Here is a 12,241-nt window from a genome sequence, read left to right on the forward strand (position 1 = left end):
AGGCTTTGAGCAACCTGGTCTAGTGGAAGGTGTCCCTGCTGATGGCAGGGGGGGTTGGAACTGGATGATCTTTAAGGTCCCTTCCAATCCAAACCACTCTATGATTCTAAGATACTGTTCAGACACCTACTAAAAGCTCAAGTTTTTGTTTTTGTTTTTTAAAGAAAAAAAATTGCTGAGGACTCATAACCCTTAATAGTAATAACCTTTGCACTGTGAAGGCACCAACTGCAGTATCCACAAAGGTTCAGTTGTACAAAGAGAAGAGAGCCAAAGTAGTAAGTAGAAAAAGTCTGAGAATTATATATATCATGTGCAAGATGGAGCGCATGAAGTCAAAGGAGACATGAAGATGAGGTGGAACTGGTGTAGAGAACAGCACTGTACAGGGACCACAAAATTCCAAAGGAATCAAGACCTTTAATTCTATTGAACAAGGGTTTCTTGCTTTTCTCTACACTGGCTGAAACAAAGACATATTTAGAAATCTTTAAAAAAAAAAAAAAAAAAAAAAAAAAGGAATTGCCTCTATAGGAGGCATTCTCTATATGGATTACTTCAAAACAGACATTTATCTAAAAATCATCTACATACATTCTGATAATAATCTAAACAAAGAAAGCATAGCAACATTCATATTAAATACCAATTACAAGTTTGAGCATCTCTGCATAGGCACAGTAATGGGACATTTACCCAAAATTAAAGAGCAGCTACCAAAACACTTTCTAGAGGCAATTTGTTTGCTTAAATTGAAGCTCGTGAAACTCTGACAAAACTTAAATGATTCTGCTTCTATAATAGCACAGTATTACAGTGCAACACAAACCTGCCGCAAACAAGACCTAAAATTGTTGCTTTTATACCAATCTCCACATTTCCTGCCCCAGCCCTCAAAGAAATAAATTAAAAGTACCAGCAAGCCAACTACAACAACAACAAAAAAGCCTTTATTAAAACTAGGACTCAAGTACTTTCTTCAATAAAACTAGACTCTTACCTGGACCATGAAATACTCGCAGAAGCTCCACCCTGGCTCAGTCCTTTTCTCTCTCAAAGTTCTCATGTCATCTTCAAACTTGCCTAAGTTTTTGGTAAAAGACATGAGGAGCAATGTCCTGAGTTTGGTCAGGAAGGCATTCCAAGATTCCTGAGAACGGGAAGAGTCTTTCAAAGGGTCAGAAAGTACCACACATCTGTGGAGAGATTGATGAAAACTGTTTTTGAGGAGGTAAACATGAAATTCACATATAAATGCACAGTTGAATACTGTGCCTATCAGACAGATTCAGAGTACACAAAATTAAGTTTTTTATTCAATACTAATCAGAGGAAAAAAAACAAAGTTGAGGGTTATGTTTGTTTGTTGAAGGGGGTATGATGGGGATTTTTTGTTTGGTTGGTTTTTAGTGGCTTTTTAAAAACTTTTCCATGTATGTTTAAGTCTGTGATATAGTTTATGGAGAAGAGGTAAGTGGTTTCCACAAAATGAGTACTATAAAGCTTTACCTTTTTTTAAAGCAAATAATGGATACACTATTCCAATTACTTAAACATAAGTTTAAGCTATCCAAGGGAAGAAAAAGTCTGTTTAGCAATGCAATCAGCAGAATGGTAATTATAGTTACTCCTGGCAAGGATTATGAAAGATACAAACCAAGATCCATTAGATCACATATAGTCAGCCTTTCCTAAGTCACTTAAAATAATCCTCTGTAGTATATTCTTACTGTCTCTCAATTTGTTTTTACACACCCTATGTGCTAAAATCTCTGCTGCTTTCTCAGAGGGAAAATAAATAAATAAATAGATAGACAAACAAATCACATTAATTCACAAATAAATCAGCCTTTTTTAGAGCATTTTCTTTCCTCAGTTTTTCTACCAGAATTTAGTAACATTCTAAAAACTACCAATATCTCTAAAGGCAGGAAAATCTCTCATACAAGTAAAACACCATTTCTGGTTAGAAAAGTCACCTTATCCTATGGCAAAGTGATTAAACCAAACCAATCAATCAATTAGAAACCAAAAGCAACCTGAATCAGAGAGTTGTTTGAACTATTTGTTCAAATAATACTGTAGCACAGTAAACACTGTCTAGGTACAAAGAAAGTGCTCCCTGTGTACAGTGTGTTATAACATGCTGACCTGCCAGTCACTGTCAGCTCACAGCAAGGTGAAATGAGTGCTTCCATCTACCCTTTTCCAGTTCAACTGTTTATCCTGTCACTCATTCTTAGAGGGAAAAACTCCCAGATTCAGTGCAATGTTTCAGAATAAGGAAGACAGTATGTATTAAAGTTGGCTTCAAATGAAGATTTGTGTATTTTGTTGACTTCACTGAAAGCAGAAACAATTTCATATATTCATTATTATTTTCCTTAGAGGAAAAACATCTGAAGAAACTCACTTTAAGTCAATTATCTCATAGCAGAAAGGTGATTGAGTGAAAGGCAGAAAATACAATGGTAAAAAATAAGCCCTGTTGGCTTCATATTTCCCTCTTGCCTCATTTCCACTACCTGCAGTTCTGGTAATATTTTTGCAAGCACCTAGGCAAACAAAAAAGCCCTGAAGTTCTAAAAACTGATTATTACCCCACTGTTCCCCTTAAACCTCTCTTAGCCAGGAGGAGATACTTGAAAGCTTTTTGAAACACAGTTCAAAGCCACCATGAACCCAGGAAGAACTGAAAATAAACTTCTCCCTTTATTGCTTGTGCCAGTTTTCTTCAAAGCACAGGTCTTATGGTACCATCAGTCTGAACACTGGACATCAAGTGAAGTCCTTAAATGAGAAAGGAACCCATTACATAGGGAGATGAGTTTTTACATCAGCACACTAGTCAAAGGTTAAAATGTCTGCAAGTAAAAGAATGCTTACCTGTCACTTTGTTTGTTACAGAAGTCATTTCTTATTTTATCTACTATAGAGGTTCGGGGAAGGATATTTGTTTTGTTCTTTTTCTTGGCATCACTCTCAACTACCACAATGAGCCAGTCCACCGAGTTGTGGGCTTTGAGAACATTCTGCCACTTGGTGATGTCATCCTTGACTGCAGTTTTGTACACTTCCGTGTCCTGGGATCAGAGCAGTGAATCATCAAATCAAACAGACATTCTGAACAATTTCAAAAGGCAAAGTTCATTCCAAAAGAACACCAACAGCAAGATGTATCAAATAGAATTAGTGACAGCAAGTTTCCTTACTGAAAGAAATCAAATGAGGTAAAGTATAGTAAGGCTTTGGTCTTTGAATTCAACTTATTTCTAGTATTTTGGTTAACAGTAAATATATCTCAGTATTTGGTATATTATCATTCTTTAGATTACTGAAGTTAAGATTTTCAAATGTAATTTAAACTCTTATTTTACACATTCTTAAACTTTATAACAAAAACATGTTTGAAATTACAAAGTTGAACTGTTTTATTCTCACATAGTAACAGCAGGATGATATTTGTGCCTTCTAACACTGCTCAAATCTCAATCTGTTTAAAATCTTTTTCATAAAAATAAAAAAAAAAACTACAGAAGTGTTGTTTGGCACTTTTTTGGCTTCTGGGTTGGTTTTGAACAGATCAATTCAGACAACTCTTAAGGCTGCTCTGGATACTTCTTGATTGGTCACAGATCAGATGTCACCTTTGTCCTTCAACTGGATAATTAATTCATACAGAGGCCAACCAAAAAGCAGTGAACTGCTGATAAACAGGATTAAGACATTTCAAATCTTGCCCAGTTTAGATTTCTGACATGTACTAATACCTGACAGATATGGAAGATTAACTAAAGAAAAAATACATAGCTTCAGTTTTAACCTCATTAATAGGTCACAACTGAAATACTGTGGTCACATTTCTGTATCATGAAGCAAGTGTGCTGTGCTACTGCAGTAACACCGTTAGACCTTGGGTTCTTTTGTGACAAAGTACTGAAAATAGCTTATGCAAAAGCCTATCCTCTTAGTGTCAAGCAAAATTACACAGGAATACCGCTTATGGTAAAAAGTACTCAAGCTGACTAAGTTTCGTTTCCAGTAATATTGGGTATGCATGCTTATGCAACGCAGACTTAATTGTTCAAGTAAGCACGAAAAGCAAACGAAAACTACCAAAAGCATACAAGTAGAAAGTCAAAACAATCTCATTTTTAAATCTGAGTACTCAGTTTTTCATGTTTTCCTAATACTTACACAACATTCTGTCCAATAAATATGAAGAAAGGGAAAAGTCAAAAGAGCCTTATTCCCTTCTTTGGGTAGTAGCTCCTCTTTAAACTGAACAAAGTTAGATTCTAGATGAATCATTTTCGGAGCACGGCCATAAGACCTGCAAAGTTTAAAAACTGAAGTCAGTGGATGAGACATTCATAGCAGAATACAAAAACAAACGTGTATTTTGAGGAAGAAAAATAAACTGAAAATCTCTGGTACTGGAAACTCACAACTACGCTAACTGCAGTTTGCATCAAGTTAACTAAAACTAGTTATCACTTGAAATGAGATAGATGCTACTTTTTGCAAGAACAGGAAAGAGAAGCTTTCATTAAAAGATTTTCTGTATCTCTAGGACCTCGAAAAGTAGAAAATTCCAAATAAGAAAATTCCACAATTTTTTTTTTCCAATCAGAAAACAGTGTGCCATATCGAAGTTCTTGCAGGAAAGTGCATCCAATTCCCCATAAGTTCTACCTATATTCTCATTAAGAAGAAAGCATATCACTTTCAGAACACGGTTGACAAAGCACATCAAAGCACACACCAAGGCAAACCCACAAACCACAAAACCAAAAAGAGAAACACAGTGCAACTATCATTTTTCTTTAGGTGAAGTTCAACATAGCTGAGTGGAAATGATCATCCTGAACAACACTTACCTTGATTATCTAAGTTCTCCTTTCCTCACATCAGTTGCTATATTCAACTCATTTTACGGTAAGAGCTCAGAGCACAACAAATACACACTTTTCCAAGTCTAAAAACACACATTGAAATAGTATCATAGAATAAAATGCAAATTTACCTCCTCCATTCCATGGGTTCTCTAGGAAGCTGCTGGGAAAGTGTAGGATATAAGGAAGTAAATAAATTCTGATCTCCAGCACCTAAAAGTGAAAGGTATTAATCTATTATTACATGCGAATTACATAAAAGATATTAATAAGCTATACTACTGATGGTTTGTTGTTTCAATAAAAAGATGTAATTTTCTCAGCTATGTGGCAACTGGAGTCTAGCACTGAATTAGACTGTTTTAAATCACATGCCCTCGTGACCTAATGCAACACTTTACCAAGGCACACAATACAAATGCTGCTATAACTTCCTATTACAATTTTCCACATAGCTACATAATGCACATACCAAAGAGAGTGTCACCCATACAGCCAGCCCAACTCTAAAAACTGAACAAGCAACTCCTTAGGCAGAGTCACTGGCTAAACAAAGTATATTTAAAAAAGCTCAAGAATTCAGCCCTCACAAACCAAAAGGCTGGTTAGAGTGGTTCACATCGCTTCTGTAGCTGGGCCTACCATGAGCATTACCACGTTCTGTGCTTTACTGGGATTGATTCACAGAATTACAGAATGTTGGGGATTGGAACGGACCTCGAAAGATCATCTAGTCCAATCCCCCTGCCGGAGCAGGAAACTAAATGAGATCACACAGGAAGGCGTCCAGGCGGGTCTTGAATGTCTCCAGAGAAGGAGACTCCACAACCTCCCTGGGCAACCTGTCCCAGTGCTCTGTCACCCTCACTGTAAATAAGTTCCTTCTCAAGTTTAAGCGGGACCTCCTGTGTTCCAGCTTACACCCATTGCCCCTTGTCCTATCATTGGGCATCACTGAGAAGAGCCTGGCTCCATCCTCATGACATTCACCCTTAACATATTTGTAAACATTAATTAGATCTCCCCTCAGTCTCCTCCAAGCTAAAGAGACCCAGCTCCCTCAGCCTTTCCTCAGAAGGGAGATGCTCCACTCCCTTCATCATCTTGGTGGCTCTGCGCTGGACTCTCTCAAGCAGTTCCCTGTCCTTCCTGAACTGTGGGGCTCAGAACTGGACACAATATTCCAGATGTGGCCTCACCAGGGCAGAGTAGAGGGGGAGGAGAACCTCTCTCGACCTACTAACCACACCCCTTCTAATACACCCCAGGATGCCATTGGCCTTCCTCTCCAATGCCATTGGACTCCTCTCTTCCCGTTATTCCATTACTACAAAGCAGCCCCCTGCCCATCGCGCTGTTCCTGCTGCCTTCAGAAACACCAGTTAACGTGGTTAATATGGTGCAGGTCCCCTGGAGCTGGCCCTACACTGACACACAGCTCTGTGGTTAGGTTTGAATCACTTGGGCTTTGAACAACTGCATTAAATGCAACACCACTGGAGTAGCTACTTACATACAAGATGGAACAAAACATATGGTCCATAATACAGAAAAAAAAATAAAATGTGTTATTAGTAGCCTTTGAATTTCGATTCTCAAAATCTGTTCTTTTCCTTTGAGTACAGGGAGGACATGACAAGGAAAAGGCCGGCTTAAAGTAAATTCTTCCAACTTCTGATGGTTATCAGCATTTTTGAGCAAAGAGATGGTAAACTCTGGAACAAGGTACTCTGTCAGACATTTGGAACCCAAACTGACCAGCTGGCCCTACCAGCCAATGCATAATACCCCAACAGTCTTTTATGATACTGAAGCAGAAGACATGGCATTTGACATCTGGCAAACAGACACATCTAAATGAGAAGGGAATAAGGTCAAAAATACATTTGCCGATGCATTTGATCATAGTTTTAAAATCTGTTGTCATGTGCACTCTCTAAATCTGGGAGAATGAGCTGGCCCATACTAGGTAAATGGTATCACTTATTAAATCTCTCATCTGCATGTTGCCTTGAGTTATCACAGCTATTGTTCCCTTCCCTGTACTTCCTCATTTTCGGCTGGCTGCATTCCCCTCTACCAGAGACGGCAATTTAATTCTAAGAAATCCTTTATTTCCTCCTACAGAGACTCTACTCTTGACCCTGAAGAGCTACATTTTCTAATTAAGATTTTAACAAGCATATAGGCTATTCTGCTATTTCCTGGAAATTTTCCACTTGTTTCCTTTTTACAATCATCTGCCATTGTACAGCCCAACCCAAACAGAAAGATCTTCTTACCTCCCTATGGAACAGGGAGCTAAGGCTGGAGAAGTACCTGACCATCCTTTCTTCTCCCTCCTACCATGCAATCTCATCTCCTGGCACACAGCTACGAATTACCTCCACAGTACTTTAGCATGCCTTAGTTCATCTTGGGAACAATTTTCTATTTAACTCACTTTTTCCCAGTTTTCTCATATATACTGTTTTGATTATCAGCCACTAGCATAACTCTATCACCACACCAAAAAAAAAAAAAACCAACCAACCAACCAACGCAAATATCAATTGTATTGCTTGCAAAGGAAAGCTAAAGCTGGGGTTTCTAATAATAGAAAAAAGTCTGGTTAAATTCCAGAACAAGCAAAAAGCTATTATTCAGAGATACAATTTCCTAGAATAGTTAAAACAAAATACAAACAAAAAACTCCACTCTACCATTAATGCTTTAGCTGGAAGTCTCCAGAAAACACTTTATTCTTGACTCTTCACCTTCATCCTGTTCCATCTGCATCAAGTGTACCATACCAAATTTATTTAAAACTATAAACAAATGTCTAAAATGAATACTGAAACAAGTGTTAGTCATATTGTTAATGCTGCCTTATACCAAGTTACAACATCCCTATGAGCGAGGCCACGGAGAACAGTCGTGATTTGCAACTCACTACTGCCCACAGAAAGTGAAAGATGGTTTAGTGATTTAGCAACAGCGTGATGACCACAACAAAATGACAGCACATGAAGCTTGGAGACTGACTGAAAGAACCAACCACATAATTTACCTCTGGAGCACAACAAAGTGCTCTTTCTGTACTGCACCTAAAAATCCAATGTATGCCACAAAAATTCAGAATTCATCTTGAGTGAAAAGGACTACTCCAGAATACAGAGAAACTATTAAATGACAATGTTTAAGTACTCTGCTATTCCAGACAACCACATCATGCTATCAGCTTAAGAAAGGTATATTCATTTTAAAACCAGTCAATTTTTCCTCCTGCATTGGTTTTGAGGGCATATAGAATACACGTAAGAATGTGTTTTATGATCAAGGCAAAACAACCCTCTGGGATTAGAAGAAAAGGGAGAACAGACCTTTAATGCAAAATACACCAGCTACCTTTTGTACACAGACCAAACACTGCTACCACATATTACAAACACCCAGAGGACTGCAACATTTCACGTTCTACTCAACTAGACCCCGCATCTGCTGTGATCAGCACATTCAAGCTGCTCAAGAACACTCAAAATGACATTGTTAGCAGGCAAGACTAGCACAGCTCCGACACAGGACAAACATCAAGACTAGTTAGTAGTAGGGACTTGTAAGGATCCCAGGACTGGCAAGATGCAGGTTAAATTGTTAACTCCTTGCTACTGGACTGCGGGGAGGGAGGGGAGCAACTCACAGTAAGTAGACAGTATGAGCACAACCTTCCCAAATAACAGAACAAAAAAACCCATGAAAGATCACTCTAGTTTTGGAGTGGTGGTGTGCAAAATTCCTGTGACTCAAGAGGCCTTGAGCACAGTAGCAGTCTCATTCCCTTCTGTACATGTGCCTCTGAAGCGTTAGTAGATCCTGCATTCATGATCTACTTTCCAAAATATTTAAAATAAATACATTTTTGAAAAATAAACCAAACCACACCACTACAGGAATTTTTCCTTGTATCTCACCGAGTTTGAATGAAACTGCCAAAAACACAGGTAGCCCTAGAATTCAAAATTAAAGCAAATCCCAAAAGTCTGCACAAAAGTCTGAGAATTCCTTCAAAGATTTTGTTGTAGTTTTTGGAGGGTGCTTTTTGTGTGTTTGTTTTGATTGTTTGGTTGGGGGGGGTGCTTTGTGGCGGCTTTAAAAAAAAACAAACAAACAAAAAGAAAAAGCAGCCTAACACAGTCAGATGCCCAAGCACAACCTTATCACACCAAATTCATTCCAGTGGATGGGACTCAATATTAAGCCCTCACTTAAAGGCTTCTCAGCAATGGAGAAAAACTGCTTCCAGTCCAAGTGTAAAGGATGATCAGACACAGCTGAAAAGGAGAAGGAAGGATGTGTGCAAATGGGGAAGAAAAGCAATTCTGGAATCCTATCGTGACTAAAACCAAGCAACTTTCTAGAGAAGTGTTCTCTTCTTTTAGAATCAACAGAATTAAATAAGAACCAAATATCCAACAGAGATGATAACTAGGAAGTAACATTAGTCAATTTTTATCACTTAAAACACAGTAAGAATTGATCTTGTATTTTATCGTATTAAGTTTTTCTAATACAATTTTTTATAAATACCAATCTAATTAGATTTAATATATTTATAATATTTCAAATTTATTCATATTTTTGTAGTATTTTAAAATATATTCTACAACTTCTCTAATTTATATTATAAATCTAATAAATCTTTGTGATTGTTTTATTTTAATACTTGATTTATTTATTTTTTAGAATAGAAAAAAAATGCTAATCCATAGCTTCTGGAGTACCTATCTCAGCTTTTATACCATGTATGTCTGAATTCATCTACTCCCTTTCTGGATGTTAACACACATACTAAATACAGAAAAAACACAGTAATTCTTTAAGTGATGCCACTCCAAGTACAAGCTGGTTCTATATGTGAAGTGGTAAAACTGATTTTAACTAACAAAATAATAGAAAGCAGTAAAGTTCAAATGTTATCTGTTAAAAAGAAACACTTTAGGGGAGAGAGAAGAAAGGAGAAAGCACGTGCTTCCTTTCTTACCCCACTACAAAGTTCAGTAAGCATGCTCTCTGCCACTTGTCTAAACACTTCACACACAAATGAAGACAAACAGTTACCTGTCCAGATGCCAAACACAAATAAAGCAGCAGAACCTTAGAAGGGTTTTACAATAAGCCTAAATCAAACACCCAACCAGGCAGTGTAAGATAAAAACATTTCTGTGACCTTCAAAGACTTGATGTCCACCAAACTGACAACCAGAATGATAAGATGGCCAGGTCAGGCAAAAGAGGAATGAAACTTACTCAAATGAGTCTTGGTTGTGAACCTGTCTGTAAAATCTTGTTATGTAAACCAAGTAAAGAATGTCTGTATCTTTTGTTCAAGGACAGGTTGTACGTCTATACAGCAGCTCATAATCATAAACATAGTCCTGGGGAAAAATTCTGAAAATTACTTTAGCCAAGACCTGAAATGGGCACCTAATGCCAAAACACCCTTTGTTTAGGCTCTAGTGTAATGCAACGGTGACTCAGCATCCTAGACAATACAGCTCCAGAAGACCACGTGAATGTTCAAACTACTCATTTGAAAAAATTTATGCTATTGGTACCATGCTTTCCATTTCTACATTCTTTCCTCCCTGTCTTTCTCCCTGACGTTTTGGTTGATCCACTCAACACGGCCATCCTCCCTTCCCTCTGCCTCTGTCTAGGACACCTGTTCTGCTGCAAACTTGTACAGGAATGACATGAGAACCAGAATGACCACCTTACCAGGACTCACAAGAGGAACATGCAGTCTTCATGGGAGCAGTCTGATACAAAAGAACCATAAATATTGACATTTTTTAGTTTGATGCCTGCCTAAAAACCACCAAAATCCCCAAGAACCTATTTTTTTCTAACACTTTTCAAATTTCTTAGCTGCTTATAGGCTTTGTCACTGCAGTACCTGATTATCCCACAATTATTTTTTTTCTCAAGAGGATATTATCCCAACCCACTAACTACACAAGCAATGTAAAACAAAAACTCCTGAGGTCAGACGACTAAAGCAGACAAATATTTTTCTTTGATACCAATGACAAACCCAGTCAACTGAGATAAAAGGCTTCAAATACCTTTAAAAGAGCCCAGTGCCAAGACTACACTTTGGTGTGGTTTTGTTTAGTTTTTATGCCCAAATACCAGTCACGGGTAACTTTTCTGATCCCACTTATTTTTCCACCAGTAAAAAGTTCTGCTGTGAATCTTTTTTCATAATTCACTAGCTTATTATAAGTGGATCCACCTGAAGTTTTGGAAGGCTAATGGGGTTTTTTTTGTATCTGATTCTTTTATAGGTCCTCCTCCCCTCAACCCAGATTCATGTTCAAAAGAGGCCTAAAAATCAAGACACAAGACAGTTTAATTGCTATATAAAAATCTTAGCTGATTCACTAGTAGCCTGCAGAAGAAAATCCTTTTAGTAAAACTTTACATCTTTACTTACTGCTGTACCACTAAAACTGTAAAATGGGGGTTAACACTAACAAGAATATGCTACTTCTTCTCATGACGTGTAATCAGATATTTAAGTACAGAATAATATTGGATCAGCCAGACAATAGCAATGACTTACAATGCAGACAACAGTCCTGTTTGAGAACAGGGAAAATTAAAATATAGGATATAGTTGTTTAAAGAGTCTCACTAGCAGCAAATCAGTCTAATCACCTGGGCTACCTGCTACTTTGTGTTGGCACATTTTTTATTACATCTACCTACTAGAAACAGAAGAACTTTTGAAGTGAGCTCTTCCAGTCCCAGAACAATACTCTTAACTGCAAGCATTTATTTTCACTCCAAAAAAAAGTAAAATTCTTGCCACCCTCCCTTTACTTTTATTAATCTTTTCTGCTTATGCTGCTCTTGTAGATATTTGCAAATGTTTTCCATTCTCAGGCCTACAATGATTTTGCTGATGGTTTTGTTCTTGCTGTGTCACAGCACATGCTGAGCGTGGATCAGATGAAAGCGATGCATCCCATTCTCTCTAAAGATTACATATAAAGTTCCTTGTACTAAGAGAGATTATTGACAGTGAGAACAACTATGCACACACACAATATATAAACAGAAACAAGCTGATAAGGAATATTAAACAACTGCATGAAGATAATTACAAAAGAACAGCTTAGTAGGAAAGCTCTGAAAAACCTATTAATTACTTCATTTAGCAGATTGTCTTCAGTCTTCAACTTCCTCTCCGTACTGACGGACAGAGCTAATAATTTAAGTGCAAAACAGCTACATAAGGATGAGTTCTTTCATCAGAATGCTTGGTTCATATGTATGTGCAAGATCATTGTATGAAAGTTCCA

General features: G+C 37.5%; 1 protein-coding gene across 1 annotated transcript in view; it reads right to left on the reverse strand.

The window, feature by feature from the left end:
- LOC104522209 (trafficking protein particle complex subunit 10) overlaps window positions 1–5,108 on the reverse strand; it is a gene marked incomplete at its 5' end in the record, with an annotated part of 33,810 nt that extends 28,702 nt beyond the window's left edge. The window contains 4 exon segments of the mRNA XM_010164435.1: window positions 1,001–1,196; window positions 2,887–3,083; window positions 4,198–4,333; window positions 5,027–5,108. Coding sequence (XP_010162737.1) covers window positions 1,001–1,196; window positions 2,887–3,083; window positions 4,198–4,333; window positions 5,027–5,108 — 611 coding nt within the window.
- Window positions 5,109–12,241: the final 7,133 nt, after the last annotated feature.

Source organism: Antrostomus carolinensis, unplaced genomic scaffold (assembly GCF_000700745.2).
Source record: "Antrostomus carolinensis isolate BGI_N321 unplaced genomic scaffold, ASM70074v2 scaffold6123, whole genome shotgun sequence".
Classification (NCBI taxonomy): Eukaryota; Metazoa; Chordata; class Aves; order Caprimulgiformes; family Caprimulgidae; genus Antrostomus; species Antrostomus carolinensis.